Source organism: Cydia amplana, chromosome 25 (assembly GCF_948474715.1).
Source record: "Cydia amplana chromosome 25, ilCydAmpl1.1, whole genome shotgun sequence".
NCBI classification, from domain to species: Eukaryota; Metazoa; Arthropoda; class Insecta; order Lepidoptera; family Tortricidae; genus Cydia; species Cydia amplana.
In genome coordinates this window covers 6,822,304-6,847,348 of record NC_086093.1, presented here as the reverse complement: position 1 = coordinate 6,847,348, position 25,045 = coordinate 6,822,304, and the positions used below count along the sequence as shown (strand labels likewise).

The window sequence follows — 25,045 nt, the reverse complement described above, 5'->3', positions numbered from 1 at the left end:
AGAAGCGTCAAGTCAAGTAGAGGTCATGGGTCACACTCACCTAACCATTTTACGGCATTATCGACTAGTCCTTAGCCACACGTTGCCGCGATAACTCGGCCTAATTAAAAAGCATACTGTCATTTTGCGCGGGAACCGGCGCGCGAACTTTTTTAAATTTGTAGAGGAATTTTACAGTTTGAGTTCATGGTGTAGTTTTTAAAATAAAGTTATTTTCGATTTGAGATAAATACTAGTAATATTTTTTAATATCTTATTATATTTATCAGTATTATCACTAACCAAGATGCATGCCGTTGGATTTTTGACTGTAAGTACTTGTATTTTTCTGGCTTTCAATTCGTGTTTGCATTGAAATTGAATTAAAATTTTAAAATGTTATTGTTGGAACAGAATTTTGGAATAGTACCTACAAAGTACAAAGTGTGCCTAAAATATTAAATACAAGCTTCTCCCCGCGACATTGTTTACGTGGAATGATAATGATGATTGGTAAAAACTATCCCATGTCCTTTCCCGGGCCTCAAACTATCTCCATACCAAATTTTATCTCAGTAGCAACTTTGTCAGTAGAAAAAAGCGCGAAATTCAAATTTTCTATGGGATAATAACGCTTCTCGCCAACAGACAGCGTAGCAAGCGACATTTTGCGAATAATTTTACATTATCATTAACTAATAAAAACTAAAATCAATTAAAAACATTGTATTATGTATAGAGTTATAGGTGACACAGCTCAGTTAAGAAAGCACATCAAATATGTTATGTTGGTATTTCATAAATCATAACAATCAATCAGATTTATATATGTTTTCCCATTTATTTTAATAACTTTATTTTCTTTTGTAAGAATTTGATATGTTTTCTGAAAGAGCTACGTATTTGTGTGATTCCATGTACATATGTATATATTTTTTAAATCAAATTTCTATTACACCTTATGTGTATAATTGCATGAATTCTATAGTAATTTAAATTGTATTTTTTTTACTTATTTTCTCGTAATGCATGTTAATTATAAGATGTAATTTTTTTTGAAAAGATGTGTCCCGCCGAGTTTGTTGTCGGTCCCATATTGGGATACCCTCCTCCTGAGGGGGGATTGAAATCTTCTCGGGGCAGAGGTGTAGGTTTGGAGCCGGTCTACCTAGCTTTATTGACGTTCATAAGCGCATTGTAATTATGCCTACTTGAATAAACTATCTTTTATCTTATCTTTATCTTTACGTTGGTTTAGGTACGGCCATTTTTATAATGTTAGCGATCTTGAAGCTGATGACGTTCGTCGAGCATAATTTGAATTTACATATTTTAACCCAATATCTGGGAGACCGATCTTTGTTCGGAAAATATATTAAAACTCAAAAATGCGCGTTTTCCCAGAGATAAGACCTAGAGATACCTACCAAAATTTATCGAAATCGTTAGAGCCGTTTCCGAGATCCCCGAAATATGTGTGTAAGTCCAATCCAATACAGGCAATAAATTTTACTAGCCACAACCAAATGACACTCTAGCTAGAGACCCTCATAGAGCCAGAGCTCAACGAACGGTACGTGTTAGGGTCGGCAACGCGCATGTAACACCTTATAGTATGCTTATATAGTAAATGACTTGGACGCATTTTATTCGGAAAGTACAGACAGGGTTGAGTGGAGGAAACCAATGCCTTTACCCAGCAGTGGGACACTAAATTAGGCAATAAAATGTCAGCCATAACTATAGTAAACAATAACTAAGGTGTAAGAGGTATTACAGTCGCCATCAGATATATCGGAGCGCCCGAGGTGGTTAAAATATCTGGGCACGTACTCTAACGCCTTGAAAATAAAGGCGTGTCAGATATTTGTGAACGCCTTGGCCGCTCCGATATATTTAATGGCGATTATACCTACAAACACTAGAGGAGTGACAGATTAATGTTCTTTATTTTAGCATGGCGTGTCCACACTGTGATTGCAGTTACTCGTAGTTTCATCATTAAATACTTAAATAACTTTATTTGAATGGAGATGAGAATATCAACTATCTATAGCTTCTTGTATTGGGCAATATCGGCTTAAAAATCCTACCTACTTTAACCAGTTTCATAGAGTTAGACCAAGACAAGTCTGCAACGATTTTGATAGCACACGCAGTACAAATTTTATTTATACGTCACTAGCGATAGCGACCCGCCCCGGCTTCACTCTATCTATTAAAAAAAACGCATCAAAATCCGTTGTGTAGTTTTAAAGATGTAAGCATACATAGGGACAGACAGACAGCGGAAAGCGACTTTGTTTTAAGTGGAGTCCAGACGAGGCAATTTTTCGCCAATCTGATGAAATTGTCCGATCGAATCTGAAATTGTCAGACTTCACGTTTATAATCAGATATATAAATTAATAAAGCCAGCATTATTTGTTACCTACTTGGGCTACCTCATACGTCTTTTGAACGTCGGCGACTAGTATAGCCTTATGGAAAACTAGCGACCCGCCCCGGCTTCGCGCACGTGTGGAGGGGGCTTAATATTTAGACACTCCCGAAACTATAACGGGACCGATTTTGGGCGATCATGTATCTAAACTCTAAAGTCTGTGCGGAAAGATAAGAGTCGTGGAATGTATGGGGCCCAATACATTTCACGACTCTTATCTTTCCGCACAGACTCTACCAATACTAATGCTAACATTCTGATTTCCGATAACATAATTCAGTAGGTAGATTTAGCTAAAATATAGAACCTTTGAGATTTATATTTTAGAGTTCCCCGAAGTGTACTTTACAATATACTCGTAACCAGGCCAAACGATTAGTTCAGTTGCACTTTGTAGCATACCTACTCTAAATGACAAAATGTCAAAATTCCGACATTATCGTGACGCGTTCACACGATAGGTATGTCATGTCAACCACAGTAGCATTTACCTCTAACCTCTGTGCGAAATGAAAGGGAGCGTTATGTCAACGTGTCGCATTTAATTCGGGCGAGACAGGTAAAGAATACAGACTATACAGGCTGGTCCAAACCTCGACGTCCAAATTTTTTTTTTAGATTCCTCACATCGTGGACTGAATTTTTGAACTTTTAACTTTTGTATGCTTTTGTTATGAAATTCCGGGATGAACCAATTTATTTTTTAATTATTGAACTTTTTTGAATGTTTCTTTTTGTAACTAATCCTGTACAAACGGATGTCATTTTGGATGTCGAGGTTTGGACCACTCTGTATATTCATCAGTGGCATCAGTGCGTATGTTTAGTCAGCAATCTGCATTAAAAATAGGTATAGCTACAAGTTTATTTTTTTATTCGGTAGACTAATATGACATTTCATAGTATGAGATGACACATGATGTTCATACATTGAAATGTCATTTTAGTCTACCGAATAAAAAAATAGACTTTAAGCGGGCGAGGTGTTCAAAATGATCTGATGACTTTATTATAAGAGTTTTACAGTGTGTGTAGGTCAATTTGAACACAACTACTTCTGCTGACGATTGTACACTTGTACAGTCAGAATCAGAATCAATAGAAGTGTATGAAAAACATGGCATTATTATTATTATTCTCTTTATTTATTTTAACTCTTAGGCTAGGTTATTTTATAATATGGATATAAAAATAAAATACAAAAACACTTACAAAAACAATACAAAATACGTATAAACATATTATAAAAAACCTAACCTAGGGTGCCGCCAGCAGCGGGGCAAGGCCCAAGCTGCCGGTGGTCAGGGCTGCAGAGAGAGGAACCGGCGGACTATCCGCGCCGTGTCCAAGATCACCGCCTTCTGCATCTGACCCTTGATCCAACCACCTAGCGAGAGTCTCTCAAGATGTTGGTCGAGACTCTTCGCTATTAGACCGTTCGCTGAAACAACTATCGGGACAATGATTATTATTATTATTATTCATTTATTTATCTTTCCTCTTACGTTAGGTTATTTATAATATGAATATAAAAGTAAAATATAAAAACACTTACAAAACAATAAAAAATACATATAAACACATTATAAAAAACCTAACCTAGAATGCCGCCGGCAGCGGGGCAGGGCCCAAGCTACCGGTGGTCAGGGCCGCAGAGAGAGGAACCGGCGGACTATCCGCGCCGTGTCCAAGATCACCGCCTTCTGCATCTGGCCCTTGATCCAACCACCTAGCGAGAGTCTCTCAAGATGTTGGTCGAGACTCTTCGCTATTAGACCGTTCGCTGAAACAACTATCGGGACAATGATCGTCGAATCAACATCCCACATGGCGGTTATCTCGTGAGCCAAGTCTAGGTACTTACTGGACTTGTCCTTCTCGGCTTTCACGAGATTCTCATCATGGGGGATGGTGATGTCAACGAGCACGGCCCGGCGTTGCGCTCGATCTATTATCACAATATCAGGCTTATTGGCTACAATAGTCCTGTCAGTGATAATAGATCGATCCCAATAGAGCGTGGCACGACCATTCTCAAGAACTGGCACAGGTGAATACTTGTAGTACGGTACTTCGCGGTCCACAAGACCGTATAGAAGAGCAAGCTGTTGGTGAATAATCCTGGCTACGAGATTATGTCTGTGCAAGTACTCGCCGTTAGCAAGATGAGAACAACCGGAAATGATATGCCTGAGTGACTCTCCGGGACGGCGGCATGCCCGACAAATGTCGACCGTACCGTCCTTCAGGATATATTTCCGATAGTTGTTCGTCATCATTACTTCGTCCGCAATTGCACAGGCAAAACCCTCGGTTTCTCCGAAGAGGTCCCCGAATCATAGCCAGTTCACCGACGCGAGCAGGTCCACATCGGGTCCCGTGAGGGCCTTGTAGAACCGCCCGTGTAGCACCTTACTCTCCCATGCCGCCTTGCGATCCGCAGTACTTAGTACCACAGGTTTGCGCCAGTTCTCGTTTGCCAAGGAGAGCGGCGTGAGGTTCCTGTCTACTGCCACCACATCACGATGCATCCCACACTCGTTGTTAAGGAAATAATTCCTGAGATTGTACACCTCGCGGTTGTGGAGATCCTTGGCGTTTAGGAAGCCTCGGCCTCCACATTTCCGTGGGATGTACAATCTCATAACTGACGAGCGTGGGTGTAGCATGCGATGTGCGGTAAGCAGTGATCGGACCCTCCGATCCAGGGCGTCCAGCTCGGTCTGAGTCCACCTTAGTATGCCAAAGGAGTATGTGAGTAGGGGCATTACCCAGGCGTTGAAGGCGCGCACTTTGTTGCCTCCTGACAAAAGACTGTTAAGGACTTTTGTGAGCCGACTGAAAAAGCGCTCCTTCACCGACCGTCTAATACCTTCGTCCTCAATACCCAACGACTGTGACATACCAAGGTATTTATAGGTTTCTGATTCAGAGATAGATCTGAAAGCCATTGTCTCAGAGAGTTGTAAATTTGTTGAATTTACAACCCTCCCCCGCTCTACATGTATAACCGCACATTTATCGACACCAAACTCCATGTTGATGGCACTACTGAAGACTTCGGTAGTTTTCAGTAGGTCCAACAAGTCTTGGTTATTTGGTGCAAATAATTTGAGGTCATCCATGTACAGAAGGTGAGAAATGACATCACCCTCTCTCCGAAGCCGGCAACCTAGTCCCAAATCTTTCAGCAGGGTGCTGAGGGGATTCAGAGCTAGGCAGAACCACAGGGGACTCAGACTGTCACCCTGAAAGATTCCTCGCTCAATCCTTATAAAATCCTGCGGACCAGAGCGGTCATTCCCGCCTCCTGGTTGACGAAGGACGGTGGTCCACCGCCCCATACACGCGCTTAGGAAGGCTCTCAATGTTGCATCAACTTTATACAGCTCTAAGACCCTCCCCAGCCATGAATGAGGCACCGAATCATAGGCCTTCTTGTAGTCAATCCAAGCGGCTGAGAGGGCCCCCTTGTTCCGCCGGATTTGTTGGCATATGGTCATGTCTATGAGGAGGAGCTCTTTAGTACCACGGGACCCAACCCTACATCCATTTTGAGCGGAAGCCAAAATATTATTTGCGACAATGTGCGCGTTGATTTTTGCTCTCAAAATGGATGTAAGGAGCTTGTAGAGTGTAGGCAAGCATGTGATGGGTCTGTAGTTTTTTGCTTCCGTGGTACTACCGGACTTGAAGAGCAGGAAGGTGACACCAGTTGTTAAGGAAGGTGGGAGAGAACCAAGCTCGAGGGCTTGTTGAAATTGTGCTGCTAAGCAGGAGTGCGAGCATCGGAACCATTTTAGCCAGAAGTTGTGCAATCCATCCGGCCCAGGACTTTTCCAGTTCTGGGTCGTGCGGATGGCACAACTTACGTCATCGGGGGTGATAGTGACTACCCCCATAGGTTCGATGGACTCGCACTCACGCTCGACAACATTCATCCAACTCCCCTCGGTGTGTCCGACAGGCACCGACCAGATGCTACGCCAGAAGTCAGTCATGACAGTAGGATCCGGCGGCTGCGTGTCGGACTCACGAAGGTTGGTTTCCTCCCACTTTCGGTACACCTTCCTTTGGTCACTCTGGAAAAGACGATTCTGCTGGAATCGATCCACACGCTCTCTGTAGCGGCGAATACGGTTTGCCCATGCATAGACTTTCTGCTTTAGAAAGTCAATGCGCTCCGTAACGTTGGCCATGTAGTCGCGGGGCCTGATATCCGTCCCCGCGAACGCCTGGTTTACAAAGCGCATTACTCGGGGGCGGTTATTGCCCCCCCTAAAGCAGATCAGAAGCAGCAGATTATTATTATTATTATTATAGCTTTATTTGCTCAGTGCTTTGATATTTTTTTTTAAATTGGTTGCACTTTTGATTGCACTGATCCCTGCTGGGTAAAAGCCTCCTCAGTACCCTTCCATTTCTCTCTATTTTTTGCTGTTTCCATCCAGTTCTTTCCAGCTATCTGTATGATGTCGTCTGCCCATCGTTTTTGTGGTTTTCCTCGGCGTCTTTTTCCCCTTGGTCCTGGCCATTTTGTTACTCTTAAGGTCCACCTTCCGTCCAAGTATCGGGACAAATGGCCAGCCCATTTCCACTTAAGTTGTAGGGCTTGTTTTAGCGCATCTATAATTTTCGTTCTCTTTCTTATTTCCTCGTTTCTGACTTTTTGTATCTTTCTGAGTTTTAGCATGCTCCTCTCCATTGCATGTTGACATGTTGTGATTTTGTTTCGAATTTTGTTTGGCATTACATCTGCCAAATTCGATTACAGTCAGCAGCAATAGTTGCTAAGCGGGCGAGGTGTTCAAAATGATCTCGAGGCGACTTTATTGTTAAGAGAATAAGTGCGCGTCAAGGTAATTTTGAACACCCCGCCCGCTTAGCAACTTCTGCTGCTGACTGTACCTATATCTCGACCGTTTGCAACTTTGCATTCAATGATATCTGCAACAGTTTAATTGTTTTATACTCTATTACTTACAAATATGAGTACAAAGTCGCGTGCCTGAAGGTTCTGTACCACGACGCCTTCTACAACACCGGCAACCCTGCCTACGAAGCCGATGGTCCTGGGTTCGAATCCCGGTAAGGGCATTTATTTGTAGGTATGATGACACAGATATTTGTTTTGTTCCTGAATCATGGTTGTTTTCTATGTATTTAAGTATTTATTATGTATTACCTTACCTACATATCGTCGTGTACTTATACCCACAACACGAGGCTTATTATTGAGCTTACCGTGGGGGGTTAGTCAATTTGTGTAAAAATGTCCTAAGTATTAAAAAAAACTCTTTATTAAGCTTAGAATAAATATAAAAGTGGAAAAATTACTGTCTTAAGGGTGAGACTTGAACTCACGGCCTCTGGATCTGGATCAAGTCTCACCCAAGACAGTAATTTTTCCACTTTAAAATTTATTCTAAGCTTATAAAGTAGCATCGGTCGCAGACGTTTTTGCTTGTTAAAAATTAAAAAACTCTCTATTGCACCTCAATTAAAGAAAATAACAGAAAATACAGCAATTTCAGTAGTTAGAGGCAAAAACCCGTCGTGCTAATATTGATACTCGAGCAATCGAAAAATTCAAAAATATAAACACGAGCGTAGCCGCATCTTCTTTCATCTACAATCTGTGGACGTAATTCTACGGTAGGCGTCCAAATAACTCAGCACTGATTAAACACACACTTGACCTTTGGCAGTTTGTATAACGTACAATCAACCCTTTGAACGCCACGCCGTCGTGCGCGGCGCGTCATCGTGAACCTTGTGTGAATGAACGAAGGTTGTTATTGGGCTGTAGTCGCGTGTCACGTCTTTGGCGGCCAAAGAGTTAAGGGCGCGGCAGAGCTGTATGCCAAGTTCGCACGATTCGCCCCGCGCCCCTGTTTAAGTTAACGAGCGATTGCGACACAGTTTATGTAGCTTTGAGTTTACTCTATATAAGGCCTCTGAGGATTACTTGCAAAATAAATATCTATACACTACACACATTTATTTAAGTTTGAAATTATTAATATTTTCCGTACATAAGTTAAGAGGATTCTTTAAGTAGGTTTTTAACATGTAAAAGTGGGTTATTTCCACTAGTTACCAGTGTCTTTTGATTAATTAGTAACCTACGTAATCTTTATGAAATCCGAATGTAAGCGTTTTCTTATTTGATCAATAAATCCTTTTTATTTGTACATATCTACCGAAGTTACTCTTTCTGTTTCCAAATATACTTTAGCAATACTTTAAAAGTGTTAATAAAGAACTTGGCCCACTTTTTCACGCTTTATACCAATATGGCAATGGTTGAAGCCACTTTCAAGTTGTTATGACAGTTCGATTTGACATTTGACCCGTTTTAACAACTGTTTAGCCATTTATGTAATGCCTTTCACTCCGCTCACCAATTCATTTATTACGTTATTATGTATATGCACCCATATTTTTATACCTGACTCTTGACTGTAACAAAGAAAACAGAGCGATAAGTTTTGTATGTCAAACTTCTAGTCTCATTTCTTTATATTGGGGGCACGGTAGTGCCCCCGCCAAGACGAGCAAAGTTACAATTTTTAGTAAGTATAGTAAATATTTGCTATAGAATTACCCCGCATCTGAAGTTATCCCAATGCATCTTACTTATTTGAATTTGAACCGCTTATACCAACTGGACAGCCGAATTAAGGATGACTCACGCTAGACCGGGCTGGGGCCGAGGCCGGGCCGGAACTTCCGGCGCTTCGTTTTCTATGGAAAGCACCACGTGACCACCGATCAGCCGTCATAGAAAATGACATGTCAACGCCTCGGCATGGGCACGGCCCGGTCTAGCCTCGTGCCGCCCACCATACAAAATTATAGCCAAGGAAGTTTCAACCTTGTTGTATTTTCAATTGGGTTGAATTTCATTTGTTTGAAAATTTTACGAGACACGTGAAATGCTACCGTCTTTGTTATTAATTAAGGTTGACATTCCATCGAAACTGAGTGTACATCCTAATGTACATTGGGGGCGGCACGAGGCTAGGGTGAGTCAACCTTTAGAATTTTTTCTGTAGTACGTGTGTGGCCAGTGGTTACGCAACGGAGGTTCAGTGTCAAGATCATCAACAAACACTCAGCAAATTGGCTTAAATATTGGTAGTGCGTTTACATTTCCTATTATTAATGTAAGAAATTAGTGGATCCTTCATAATAAACAGTTTAAAAAAAATTCACTACATAGTATAAAAAAAAAGCGCTGGTGGCCTAGCGGTAAGAGCGTGCGACTTGCAATCCGGAGGTCGCGGGTTCGAACCCCGGCTCGTACCAATGAGTTTTTCGGAACTTATGTTCGAAATATCATTTGATATTTACCAGTCGCTTTTCGGTGAAGGAAAACATCGTGAGGAAACCGGACTAATCCCAATACGGGCCTAGTTTACCCTCTGGGTTGGAAGGTCAGATGGCAGTCGCTTTCGTAAAAACTAGTGCCCACGCCAATTACTGAGATTAGTTGCCATTGTTGCCAAGCGGACCCCAGGCTCCCATGAGCCGTGGCAAAATGCCGGGACAACGCGAGGAAGATGATGGTGCGTAGCCGGGATGGGTCGCTAGTTTATAAATAAACTATAAATACTATACTTACCTATAAAATGCCCCAAATTACCTAAATATCGAAATCTAAAGAAACTTTTTGGGACGGCTATGAAGAAACGTCTAGGTAACATGTAGGCGTAACTTATATTACATAACAATTAGCACAATAGAAATGCAATGCAACTGCATTTAACACGTTATGTTATAACTTATGTAAATTAGACAGTTGTTGTGTATTTGGTAATGTTTCTACTGGGTGTAGGAAAGGCCTTCGTTTAATTTACACTTCGAAGTTACGATGGATTTAGTTTAAAGTTTAGCATATTTACAGAGTTGTATATCTTGGGATGTTAGTGAAAGTAACGTTATACGTTGACATATAATTTTTAGGGCCGTCCTTTATAATGTACCTATCCTAGTTGCTTTTAAATTATTGACGATGTATTAAATCAGAAGCGATACTATTATATTATAATCTCATTTAGGTAAGTATGAATTAAATATGGACTTGGATGGTTTGTGACTATGAGTTTCTCCAGAAACTTCCTGCCTCGCACATGGAAGAAAACTGCGTACTCCCATCTTAAATTCCGGCAACGCACTTGCAAAACTCCTCTGGTGTTGCAGGTGTCCATGGGCGACGGGAATCGCTTACCATCGGGCGATTCGTCCGCTCATTGCCTCAAATTATCATTAAAAAAAACAGGCCTATAAAAAATGCAAACGTTGCTAATATACACATTTAATAGGTAATATATGAAAACAACGACCATCAATTGATTGACATTTGAATCGGCAACTTTTTTGTAAAAAAAAAACATTGTAAGATACGGTCCGAATTACGGATACTTACTATTTGTAAACTATTGTAGAGATTCTTAAAAGTATAATTATTTATTTTACGTGATATACTGTGTATTTTTTGAGTTCATTATTTTAATCGTACAATAAATTACGTAAAATATAGTGTTTTTATCAAATCTGTAACTTTATTTTCATTAATTACATATTAAGAATTCATACTTGTATGTGTTTTGGAACGATTCGTTCTGACGTTTTTCGGGGGTCTATTATAAACCGTCAATATACCGTTGAATGTCGTTTGAAATTTTTTTGTTTCTTTCTTTTTGCTAACGACGTGAAAGGGACAGAGATAATAAAATCCAAGTATTTCGAACTTGTATTAGACCCCGCATGTTGAAATGACATTTGAATATTAAGGTCACTTGAATGTCATTTTGTCTCACTCAGTGAGCAAAATGCGATTTTGCTCACTGTTTTTAAGTAGCAAAGTACCCTTGTTCGAGCTGCTGAGGTGAAAATTATATTTAACCTTTTCGACGCCGTGTCAAACACAAAAGCTGTCACGCTGACGCCACGTCACCGAAGTCTCAAAACTGAAATTGAACTTTATGCATATGTACGTAGGTCTATGTTGCTCTGTGGTCTGTGACCGATTAATCGGTCTTTGGCGTTGAACCTACGGTGCGGATATATCGGTCATTGGCGTCCAAAAGGCTAAGTATGTTATTCGGTGTTTCTTTTGACAAGTTCGGTATGTTATACAGGCTATCCAATTAAATTTTATAACATATAAATAGGTTTAGCTATATCAATGAATTGATTATTAATGCCACCCAAAAACGTGATGTAAAATCAAGATAATTTGCATAATTTGTACGCACGTAAGTAGGTATTTTAACTACTAGTGTAGTTAATAGAAAATTTGCAAAATTTAAAAGGACGTATCTTGTCAGTCGAATTCTTGCTATCAGTTTTATTAGTACCTACGAGTATAGGGGGTAATTGCACAAAAGATCCCTATGGGTCGAAGTGTATCCGCAAGGGCCCCCGAAAACAATAAGATAAGATACTTTTTTTAAAGTTTGGTATCAGAAACTCAGACCTCCGTCACTTGAACGCCGAATTGGATGAGTTTTATTAAATAAAAAAAAATGGATAGTCTGTTACGGTGGAGAAAGAAAGACCTTCAACTCTAATGTTTTTGTAATCTTCATAGTGTACTGTAGATTAAAATACTTAGGAATTTGCTTATTCAAACTACTCCTGACTCTTAAACATCGCCACGCTATAAAATGACGCGGCCAAGGTTTTCACAAATATCTGAAAAAAGCCTTAAGAAGATAAAATGCATGTTCATATATTTTTGAGCACCGTCGCCGCTCCGATATATCGGATGACGACTGTAGTAATTACACATACGCTATTCTTGAAACAAAGCAAAAAAAGTGTCATCTCTGACTTTCGGTAATACCGGTTTTTAATGTGGACATAATCTAATATTGACTACCTGTACGTTTTAATTTATTTATTATAAGTTATAATAATAAACTCTATTTATTTTAATAAAACAGATAGGATGGTCGTAAAATGAATGGTTGTTTTTGTCTACAGTTTTAATTAAACATACTTAAAAGACAAAGTCAAAAATAACGAAGTCATATGAAAGTTGTACGTAATGTGGAGTTTCCTACGAATACAACCACTTTTGAACTAAAGCCAGTTATTTAACTTAATTTAAACTTGATTGCACAAAATATAAACAACAATATACAAATGGCATTCTCTGCCAGTCTACCATAGGGCCAAACTGAGATACATGGAATTGGTGCAAAGAAAAATATTTGAATTAATTAAAAAAAGGCTAGCCTATTAGGCTAGGCTAGGCCTATAGTGGTATTGGTGTGTTAGGTAGTTAAATTAAAAATGTATATATGTGTGTATAAGCTGCCTCGTACCCTTTGTACACGCTTTGCTTATGTAATATTGAATTACCTATACTTATATTTGAGCTTAGCAGTCCGCGCGCGGGTCCGATAGTAGGTACACCACTAATACGTACCTAAGCTAAACCATAATTTAATACCTATGTCATAAAATTATAATTTTAATGTTCAGTCTTGACCTTCACTATTTCACAACCGCCCTGCTGGCGTGGGTTCATTTTTATTCTAATCGGCCGCGTTTATTTATATTCCGACCTTTTATACCTACATGCAATTAATTTACCTCAAATTAAAACGAGGAAAACGAAAAGCAATTAACGTGCCTATATAAATATTATTTATTTTCGGTAAATAATGTAGGTTTTATATTAAAGGAAAAAATGGAAAAATTACGCTTCCGGCAGGACTTGAACCCGGAACCTCCGCAATCCGCTTGCTTGGAATATCGCTAGCAGACGTAATCTGCATGTTTAAAAAATTCAAATAATGTAGGTACCTAAAAAACAAACATATACCTAATATAATTAGGTACTGTACTGGGGACCTAGCGCGCGTAGCCTCTATGACGAGCTGTCAGAGCGCCTTATAGAGGCATCTGGTGACCAGAGGGCTGGCCAATATTTTCCTCAGCGGATCCAGCCACCCAGCGGGGCAATGCGGCCAGCCTTGTGGTCGCCCTACCGAGCGACTCCGACTTAGGCCAAATTTTTTATTTATAAGTTCTTAATTTAAGTATTATTTTGTTTTACAAAAATATTAATAAACAATCAATTAGGGTACTTATTTTACGGGTTCCGAATTTTTTTCTCTTCCATTAAAATAGCACATAACCAAAAGTAAGGTCGTATAACAAGACTTTTTAGCTACATCACACATTTCTAGTGGAAAATCAACATTATCAACACTAATGGCAAAATGTGGCAATCATACCAATCATGATTTCATCACTCATGACAGATATTTCCTAAGTTTAACGGTTCTTTTGTGGAGTATCGGTGTGGGAGGATTTGAGGGTTTAACATTTGCAATGACTTCCACTAGTGTGAAGGTTATTAATTATTGACTAATGACGAATTAATAAATCAAATCAGATGATTTGCTTTCGATATTTCAAAATGATCTGAGATTTATGCGACTGTGGACTTAAAGGAAAAATGACGGTTTATAAAAATGTCCACTCGAATAATTCCCTTCCTGTATAATTTTGACTAGATATATGTTTGTCGAAGTATAAAAATGTCCCTTAGTTATTGCCGTAATATACAATTGATGAAAAATGTAATTGACAAAGTATAAAAATGACGTAGCACGGACGTGCAAGTGTTATTTTAAGTCAGAATTTCATAGAAGTTTGACGTTAAATAACACTTGCACAGTATGTGCTATCAAAATCGCTGTCGAGTTAGCTTGGTCAGGGGTCTACCGCGAAAACCGAAATTCGCAAATTGCGGGGTTCTTTCTCTTTTAGGTACTCTCATTAAGACGTAATTAGAACTTGGAGGATACAACTAAACGGAGTAGCCATTAACAGGCTTTCCCCTCTGTCGAAAATAGGCGGCCAACGGTCATACACAATGTATGGACTGACGTTTATCTGACATGGCTATTTTTACGTTACGCATACATTTGACGTTCCCCTCCCCCGCAAAAATCGGCAGACTGTTTTGTACAGAAAATTACAGACATGGCGTCTCCGTTTGATTATATCCTCCAAGAATTAGAATGACAGAGAAAAATGCCCCCAATTGACGAACTTCGATTTTCGCGGTTGTTCAGCGGTGCGGTGGTTGTAGCTGGTTCGTAGAGGTAGAAGAACAGAAACTCCGTCTTGTAGCCACAAATATATTTTATATAAAAGTAGAAAATTAACACGTACTATTCGTATAGGTATAAAAATGTGAAGGACATGTTACTACGGTTTCTATGGTAACGAAAGTAAGAAGTTTTGTTGGACTTGCCAACAGCGGTTATAACCGTTATAGCCCTGCGCTATGCTAGGGCCATAGCCCTGACTCTAAAATAAATATTGTGGCCGCACTCAAGATGTTTGTTTGAAGTCAGTGCCAACCCGGGATTCGAACCCGGAATCTGTTTTATAAATTCAATCATAAAGATACGCTTAATTAACTTTGTTGATTTACATGTATCAAGTTAACGGATTCCATGATGAACCGATACGCAATCGATGAATATGTAAAAAGTAGGTGTGCTAATGCTAACTTATAACTTATGAATGGCCAATTTTGAATATTAAAGGTCATTGTACGAGCAAGCCTGTCAAATTAAACACTAATGGAACCTTGTCATATTTCGTTATCTGCCTCTCTATCACACGAATACGGAAGAGCGATAGAGATAGAAGCGAAATTTTGATTTTAGTTTTGCTGTAGGTCCTTTCCACCATCCAGACCATATGTACAGTCGCCATCACACACCACACACCACAAGTTGTTCACAATACCTGAACACGCACTCTAACGCCCTGACAATAGAGGCGTGTTCATATATTTGTGAGCGCCTTAGCCGCTCTGATATATCTGATGGCGACTGTACAACAAAACAGTTAAAAAGCAACCTTATTACTGCAACTATAAGGCTCAGTTTCGTTACAGTTGGTGCTGCTGGGCCTGTGCCGGTGTCAGGAGGGGATCGTGCGGAACGACTTCGAGGGTCCGAATGAGGATGGCTCTTACAAGTTCGCTTATCAGACACGTAAGTACTAAATGGGCTAGGTACATAGGTACATGGTTTTTAGGGTTCCGTACGGAACCCTTATAGGATCACTCGTGCGTCTGTGTGTCTGTCCGACCATCCCCCCCCCCCCCCCTTTATAGAAATTACTGGGTCTAAATTTTTTTTAATACACAAGTTAGTTCTAAGCTTCTATAGATGACAGGAAAACGTATTAGAAAATTTGCAATGTAAGTCGGGTGACAATGCAATATTATTGTACCATCGAGTTGATCTGATTATGGAGACAGGAGGTGGCCACAGGAACTCTGTGATGAAACAACGCAACCTAATTGTATATTTTTACAATTTTCTGGATTAAAGTTACTTACCTATCTACCCTGTTTATCGCCACTAAAGTTATAGAAACACATGAGCCGCCCCCATGAGCCTTGGCAAAATGTCGGGACAGGTACAACTCGAGGTAGATGAAGATGATGAAACTTATAGAAATAATCCCAATACCTACTGTTACAGAGGGTGGCATCTACCACGAGCAACGTGGCTCACTGCAGGGACAGGAACCAGCGCTGGTGGTGGAGGGACAATACCAGTACACGGCGCCCGACGGACAGGTAATAGGCTACATGACTAATTTTCATTTATGGTATCAATCGATCGGGTTTGTTTTTAGGATCAAATGTCTATATGGGACCCATTGTATTAAAGTAACACAAAAGTCAGAAATTGTAGTCAAAGGCCGACAGTCGCACTTCACTCGCGAAACGCCCTATACAAAACGACAAGGGAACGTGACGTCAAGGTCTCTGGGAGCCCATCTTGTAGTATGGACAAAACAAGAAAATTGCGTTTTTGTCGGTGAAATATTGCGTTTATGTATACAGGGTGTCCCAAGAAGTAGTGATATACTGAAGCTGGGAGGTAGAGGACCTAGAGGGCTATCTGAATCACCCCCATGTATGTTCCGCGATTTTTCGTATTTTCGAAGTTATGATTTTTTTTAATTTTTCACCTATCGCCGAGTACGATGAGATTTTTATTTATGGTGACGTGAATTATTGCGGTAGATGCTTGATTTTTTTTGTGTGCTAAGCTGATAGACAGGCCAATTCAGTATGGTAACATTTACTATCGTTAGATCTCTGAATGGAATTAAAAAAAAATTTAATGCCAAGAAAGATAAAATTACCCAGTATGTTTTATTTTTCTAAGCGCCCTTGAAGTTGTGAACATACTGGGTAATTTTATCTTTCTTGGCATTTTTTTTTTTAATTCCATTCAAAGATCTAACGATAGTAAATGTTACCATACTGACTTGGCCTATCTATCAGCGTAGCACACAAAAAAAATCAAGCATCTACCGCAATAATTCACGTCACCATAAATAAAAATCTCATCGTACTCGGCGATAGGTGAAAAATTTAAAAAAATCATAACTCCGAAAATACGAAAAATCGCGGAACATACATGGGGGTGATTCAGATAGCCCTCTAGGTCCTCTACCTCCCAGCTTCAGTATATCACTACTTCTTGGGACACCCTGTATAGTTGCTATACAATATTTTTTGGATGAAATGTAAGGAATCGAATGGTACCCTTACTTTTATCGTTTTTGGAAGTTAAAAAAAAACTTAAATTTTGAAACTTTCAGGTCCTGTATTTTTGTATTTTTTCAATATTTTATTTTAATATCCACATTATTGTGATAAATTGCTCGTTTGCTATCTATTTTACTAGATTTTGTTATAAAATTCAACATGTGTCATCATCCCTATTAGCATGGCATTGGCAATTAATATTCCCATCAGGCGGTCTAGCATGAGTTGCGTTCTCGCGCGCGACTCCATACTTGAAGTCGCGCAAGATGTATGGAGTCGCTCGTGAAAACGCAACTCATGCTAGACCGCCTGATGTCTACCGTCCTTATGTCGAGGTGGGAGATGGAGACATGGCCGATATTGATTTTAAGAGCCAGCGTCTTTTGAGCGTCGAAGTCCAGTCAACTCTATGGCTGCTGCTCGACGCAACTGCGCAGCAACGTCATTTTCAGCCATAGAGTTGACTAGACGCCGACGCTCAAAAGACGGTAGTATGGGATAGTCCACGGACGACTTTAAGAGTCTAACGCTGCGTCTTACGTTAGCGAACAACTCGCCAACGCGAAGCGGCGCGGCGGGCCCACGGCGTTCGCGTTCGCAACTATAGTTCGTTTTTTTTTTAGCATTAGAAATAAGGTAAACAATCTTGATGTGTCTTTTAATTGAAAAACACATTTTAAAAATAAGTTACGGTAAATATATGTAACAATTATGAATCTAATACGATCTTTTATAGTCTTCTGCTTTCATAAGTAATAGTTATTGATTTTTAAAAAGTGTTTTTCAATTAAAATACATGTCAAAATCGCTTACCTTCTTTCAAGTTCTTACTAATGCTAAAAACGAACTATAGATCGCCCACGTAGGACACTTTTATACCTAGATATCATATCAAAGGATTGATTCACCCCGCGCCGCATCGCTTCGCTGCGCGTTCGCGTGTTGTTCGCATTGACGTATAATATCTAGGGACGGGCTAATGGGGCACTAAAAATCGTACTAGTTCAGCGGTGCTACTCACAAATTCCAGCAAATCGTGCAGTCTAACGCAACTAGTTGCGACCAATAGCGCGCGTAATGCGAACTCGTCAACCAATCGCGCGCGTGATGCGAACTCATCAACCAATCGCGTTGTGGCGATTTCACACCGCTGTACTGGCCCCTGTCATGCCTCATTATAATTGCCCGTAAAGCCAGTCCCTAGATATCTATGTCAATGGTTGTTCGGCTACGTAGTACGCTGCGTTACATTACTTTAATATTCCTGTTAAAATTACCAGGTGATAAACGTGATCTACAGGGCAGACGAGAACGGCTTCCAAGCGACGGGCGACCACCTCCCCACTCCGCCGCCCATCCCCCCGGCGATACAGCGCGCCCTCGACTATTTGAACAGTCTACCACCGTCTCAGAATGACTATTAGAACTGTATAGAGGCTTACCTACATGGTGATATTGGTGATATTAACCAGGGATGTTGCGAACATCCGCATCCGCAACCGCGGAACTTCCGCATTATTTTCAACATCCGCATCCGCATAAAATCGATGCGGAGCTTATGCGGATGCGGATGTCGAACAAGTCGGCAGTGGCGGATTTGCAGTCTTTGCCGCCCTAGGCTCAGACCCTGTAGCCGCCCCTTCAGCATCAGCACCCATCATATTGACTACATTTAGGTCAGGCAACGAAAAGGTATAAAGGGAAATGCTTGGGACACATTTTTAACTTAGTAACTTTGTTTGGACTCGTTAGGAGGTGAAAATATCAAAAGTCCCCGGCCGTAGCCCTTGAGCGGGGGTAGGGGGGTTTGATTTGAAGGTTCCATTTTTCGGTTTTTCTCTTATAATATCTTATTATCTTAGAAACTATGCGTTGTTGTGACATGATCATTATACAAAATGAAAGCTGATTAAATTTGCTACAAGTTTTATACAGTCGAGTTTTTCGATAGGTACGAGGGGTATTCAAAATATTCTCGGTATGAGAATGAAAACAAACAAGTACGAAAAGTTTGATATTTTTATTTTTCAATATACTCCCCCCCTATGTTCATACACTTAAAAGATCGATCAATTATTTTTTTTAATCCCTCGTAAAAATATTTTTTATCTTTCGTGTAAAAATGCTCCTCCACTGCCGCCTTCAATGCTTCATCGTCAGAAAATTTATTTCCACGCAGATCTTTTTTAAGATTGGGGAGCAAAAAGAAGTCGCTGAGGGCTAAGTCCGGACTATACGGTGGGTGAGTAACAGTTTTAAACCCACATTCAACAATAGCTGCCTTGGCAATATGAGCAGTATGGACGGGGGCGTTGTCATGCAGAAGCAGAATACCTTTGGTTAACTTTCCTCGCCTCTTTTCTTTAATTACATCCTTTAATTGACGTAGAATGTTAGCGTAGTACTGTCCTGTGATATTTACACCTTTTTCTTTATAATCGATTAGTAATACTCCTTCACAATCCCAAAATATCGTGGCCATGACCTTGCCAGCTGAAGGGATGACCTTGAACTTCTTGGGATGAGCTGAACCCTTAATGTGCCACTGCATGGACTCTTGTTTACTCTCTGGGTCATAATGATGAACCCAGGTTTCATCTCCAGTAACTATTCTTTGCAGCACCTCATCAGGATTTTCACCGCACAGGTCAATAAAATCGGAACAACAAGCTACACGCATGTCTTTTTGAAGCCGAGTCAGCATTCGCGGAACCCATCTTGCACTTACTTTTGACATATTAAGATGGTCATGTATAATATCATGTACGGTACCAATAGAGAGATTGGTTACTTGTGCTATAGATTTTACCTTCACTCGACCATCTTCCAATATAAGTTTTTCCACTTTATCAATATTTTCTTGTGAAGTAGCTACTACAGGCCGGCCAGGTCTAGGGTCATCTTCAATACTCTCCCTTCCGCGTTTAAACTCGCTTGACCACTTTTGAATGGTAGATAAAGAAGGAGCAGACTCACGGTAAACACAATCCATTTCCTCTTTTATGGTTTTTTGATTTTTACCCTGTTTTGTCAAGAATTTTATCACGCATCGATGTTCTAATTTAGTTAATATTGTCAATTCGCACATGATGTTCATGTTTGTTCAGCAATTGCAGAAAAACAAAAGACCATCTCGGTTCGAATTATACTTTTTTTTATGTCAATGAATAAACCTTAGCGGCCAGTAACGAAAGAAATTTTAGAAGAGGTCGTAAGATATCAATACCGAGAATATTTTGAACGCCCCTCGTATCTTGTTTAGTTTTTGAGATAGCCGCTCTTGAATGTCTATAATTTTTAATTTTTCCATCAATAATATTCACGGTGCTCACGAGGAAAGGAACCCGAAAGATTTTTACAGTGTAGCAGATCTGCGATGTCGACTCCACACTCGCGTTCGCGACTTCGCGCCGCGATTCGCGCGCGAGTGTGGAGGGCCCTATACAAGCCCCCTCCAGACTATTGTGCGTGAATCGCGGCGCGACTTCGCCGAGCGAACATATCTCGACGTTGACGTAGACCCACACTCGCAAACTTCTCGGTGATTTCGCAGTTTAATTCGGGCCAAGATGGCTGAAAAGCATCAGCTGATCGAGTTTAACTGTCATTTATCTAAGGCATCATACTTGCTGTAGCTATTTTTCCATTTTGTTTTGTTGTAAAACCGTAAAATATAGCTGCTATATATAACAGAATTAATATTTATCTTGCAACTGATGAGCCAAAATAGTGTGTATCGTGGAGTCTTGCAAGTTCGCGCTTCGCGCCTCCTTTGACGCTGGCCGAAAAACCGACAAAAAACGGGGAACAAGGCGCGAAGGCGTGAACAATCTGTGAAATCGACGCCACACTCGTGTTCGCGGCTTCGCGCCGCGATTCGCGCACAACTGTGGAGCCCTCCACATATCAAGATATCGAAAAACTGTACTAAATAAAACTTGTAGCAAATTTAATCAGCTTTCATTTTGTACAATGATCAGTCGTTAGAACGCGTAGTTTCCGAGATATAAGCGAAAAACCGAAAAATAGGACCTTCAAACCTCTCTCTTCCCCCGGCTCAAGGGCTACGGCTGGGGACTTTTGATATGTTCATCAACTAACTAGTTCAAACAAAGTTACGAAGTCAAAAATTATGTTCCAAGCATTTCCCTCTATACCTTTTTTTGAGAATTCGTTGCCTGGCCTAATTTTAAGTTATTTCTTGTTATCATCAACGATTTTTTTGTCACAATTTGCCGCCCCTAATATCTCGCCGCCCTAGGCTATGGGAAATCCGCCACTGCAAGTCGGTACTGGAACGTCTTAGCGGCGGCGTAAGTGCTAGGTAATCTCGTCATTACCTACACATCGTCTAGATCCAGAAAAGTCGGCCAAGTTACTGTTTATTAAATATAACGCACCTATATTCTTATTCAAATACTAAACGTTTCGTTTTTTTTTTAATAAAAAAATACTAAAAATGTAATATTTGACGTTTCTAAGTACCTAATCTAGACATCCGCATCCGCGGATGTGAGCCTTTAAATATTCGTATCTGCATCCGCGTCCGCGGATGTCAAAAAATCTGCATCCGTAACATCCCTGATATTAACTTTTTCGACGCCGTGTCAAACACAAAAGCTGTCACTCAGACGCCACGTCATTGAAGTGTCAAAACTGAAATTGAACTTTATGTACCTATATGCACGTAGGTCGATATTGCTCTGTGGTCTGTGACCGATTAATCGGTCTTTGGCGTTGGACCTACGGTGCGGATATATCGGTCATTGGCGTCCAAAAGGTTAAGGATTTTTTACAAGAAGATTGTTCAGTGTGTAATTGTATAGATCCAGCCCACACTAGCGTCTTTTGAGCGTCGGCGTGTAGTCAGCGCTATGGAAAATGGCGTCGCTGCGCAGTTGCGCCAACGTTGCGTCGAGCAGCAGCCATAGTGTAAGCCTGAGTGGACGCTCGAAGCGGAGCGTTGGGCGGGGCGTGCAGCGTGGCTGTGGGCTCACGCGTGATGTGAGCAGCGTGCACTAAGGCCGCTCCTATACGCTTGCATTTGTTTAACATGCACGCCGCACGCCCCGCCCCGCTGCACGCCCAACTCGAGCGTCCACTCAGGCCTTACACATAGAGTTGACTAGACGCCGACGCTCGAGAGACGCTAGAGTGGAGTGGCCCATATAGTCCGCTACTGATATTGTCACTAGCAATTGACAATTATATTTTTAATCGTAGGTATGTCTCTATATGTAAGGAGTAAATGGGTGAATCAACTTTTAGAACACTTAATTTCGTGTCCCTAGACTCCCTACCAAAGAAAATATTGATTTTTCAAAAACCATGTCGATATTTCTACTTTTTTATTTACACGGGCATTATTAGATCCATAAGTAATTAAGAACACATTAAAACTTGATCAGATAAAAGTTACATTTTGTACGGTAACGCAGGAGAAAAAAGTTATCTCCCATACAAAAATCAGGGACACGACATTTTTGCCTTTTTCTACTGCGTTACCCTACAAAATGTAACTTTTAACTGATAAAGTTGTTAATTTATTGTGGTAATTAAATATTTAGTTATCTAATAATGCCCGCGTAAACAAAAAAGTATAAAAATCAACATGGTTTTTGAAAATCGTTTTTTCTTTGCAAGGGAGTCTAGGAACACGAAATCAGTGTTCTAAAAGTTGATTTACCCAAATACACTTGTAAGTTTTCGTTACGTAAGTATGGACACAGCTATACTACAGAAAGATAGATAAATAGCATTATCTCATTCTAACAAATAGCTTTGTCTCTACTTACGTAAGGAAAACTAACAAGTGTATCTTAGGCCTAAATGTAAATGTTACAAATTATTTTAGTCTGTAAATATTAGTATTATTAGTGCAATATTCAGTGATATATAATTTGTACATTGGAAAGAGATTATTTCTTATAGGTGCGCAGGATATAGGTAGAATAGGCTACATGACTAATTTTCATTTATGGTATCAATCGATCGGGTTTTTTTTTAGGATCAAATGTCTATATGGGACCCATTGCATTAAAGAAACACAAAAGTTAGAAATTGAAGTCAAAGGCCGACACTTCACTCGCGAAACGCCCTATACAAAACGACAAGGGAACGTGACGTCAAGGTCTCTGGGAGCCCATCTTGTAGAATGGACAAAACAAGAAAATTGCGTTTTTGTCGGTGAAATATTGCGTTTATGTATATAGTTGCTATAAAATATTGTATAGCAACTATATACATAAACGCTTTTGGATAAAATGTAAGGAATCGAATGGTACCCTTACTTTTATCGTTTTTGGAAGTTAAAAATAAACTTAAATTTTGAAACTTTCAGGTCCTGTATTTTTGTAATATTTCCATACATATTTTATTTTAATATCCACATGATAAATTGCTTGTTTGCTATCTATTTTACTAGATTTTATTTTGTTATAAAATTCAACATGTGTCATCATCCCTATACCTATACCATATTTTACCCTATCATGCCTATCAATAAGGTTTCCTTTCTATTCTAGTAAATAATTATCTTTCAAGACAATATAAATGAGAGTACAAACACAGGTTTTTTTTTGTTTGTTTGTTTAAACTTATTATAAGTTTAGTATTATGATTATGAAATTCGCCTAGTTTGACCCCACATGAAAATGAATGTAGTTTTTAGGGTTCCGTACCCAACGGGTAAAAACGGGACCCTATTACTAAGACTCCGCTGTCCGTCCGTCCGTCCGTCCGTCCGCTATAACAACAAATACTAAAAACGGAAAAAAATAAAGATTTAAGTGGAGCTCCCATACAACAAACGTGATTTTTGACCGAAGTTAAGCAACGTCGGGCGGGGTCAGTACTTGGATGGGGGACCGTTTTTTTGCTTGTTTTTTTTTGCTTGTTTTGCTCTATTTTTTGTTGACGGTGCGGAATCCTCCGTGCGCGAGTCCGACTCGCACTTGGCCGGTTTTTTTTATTGTTAATAAAGTGTTTTTTTGTGAACAGTTGTTTTTTATAATCGCCATTTTGCAATCACAAATATATTTTTCTAAGTTCAATGACGTCAATGTGGCTAATTCCGTCATAGGGACTATTCCGTCCACGAGCCATATTTCTTTGATTTCTAACAATATTTAACAAATTAAATTAACACGTATCAGTGAAAGAATAAGGATCAAAGTCAAATGGCGTTCTAAAAGTTTTAATCATCTGTCGAAAGATGGCAGTAAATGTTGGTACATAATTTACCATGACAGTAACTCTAATCTTTCTATAATATGCACTCTATCATGTCCCATTCAAAACACGCTTAGTGTCTTTAATAAAAAGTATCAAATCTTGATTTCACATAGAGAAATAATATCTGGGAGACCGCTCGGAAAACATATAAAAACTCAAAAATGTGCGTTTTCCCAGAGATAAGACCCAGCTAGATCGATTGTTTGCCCCCCAAAACCCCCATATAGCAAATTTCATCGAAATAGGGTCCCGTTTTTACCCTTTGGGTCCGGAACCCTAAAAAGGGGGCCGCTACGTACTGTAATAGTACTAGTAGTAATAGGGGAAAAATAGGAATTACGACAGAGAAACACAAAACGGGTTGTAAAATTGGAGATCACATTGGAGATTGATGGCAATTTAATTTCTGATCAAATTGGTCGATTTGATCATCCCGTCTGGGGGTCGGAGTGGCCTGGACTCTACTTACCGGTAAGTAATTTTATAAGGCAAAGATATTCTATTGGTAGATTAACATTAGATACGCATTATTACCATTGAATAAAAAAGTATTGCAACATACTTGGTGAAGCAAATCTTGTCACTAGAAAATATACGTGCGCGCCGCGCCGCCATTCATTTCATACGCGCCGCTGCCGCCGGCTCGTTCACTCGGCGCGGCGCGGCGCGATCCGGTTATTGATGAGGAAGAGGTAGAATCAGGTCCAGCATCAGAACCAAGTGATCTAAGTTCTTACAATGACGAGTTCGGTAGAGTAGAACATGTGCCTACCATT

At 40.0% G+C, this 25,045-nt stretch overlaps 1 protein-coding gene across 1 annotated transcript; it reads left to right on the top strand.

The window, feature by feature from the left end:
* The first annotated feature begins 286 nt into the window (after positions 1 to 286).
* LOC134659448 (endocuticle structural glycoprotein ABD-4-like) lies at positions 287 to 18,466 on the top strand. The gene is made up of 4 exons (XM_063515090.1): positions 287 to 310; positions 15,360 to 15,459; positions 15,955 to 16,052; positions 18,317 to 18,466. The coding sequence occupies exons 1-4, from the start codon at positions 287 to 289 to the stop codon at positions 18,458 to 18,460; spliced, it is 366 nt and encodes a 121-aa protein (XP_063371160.1). The 3' UTR covers positions 18,461 to 18,466.
* Positions 18,467 to 25,045: the final 6,579 nt, after the last annotated feature.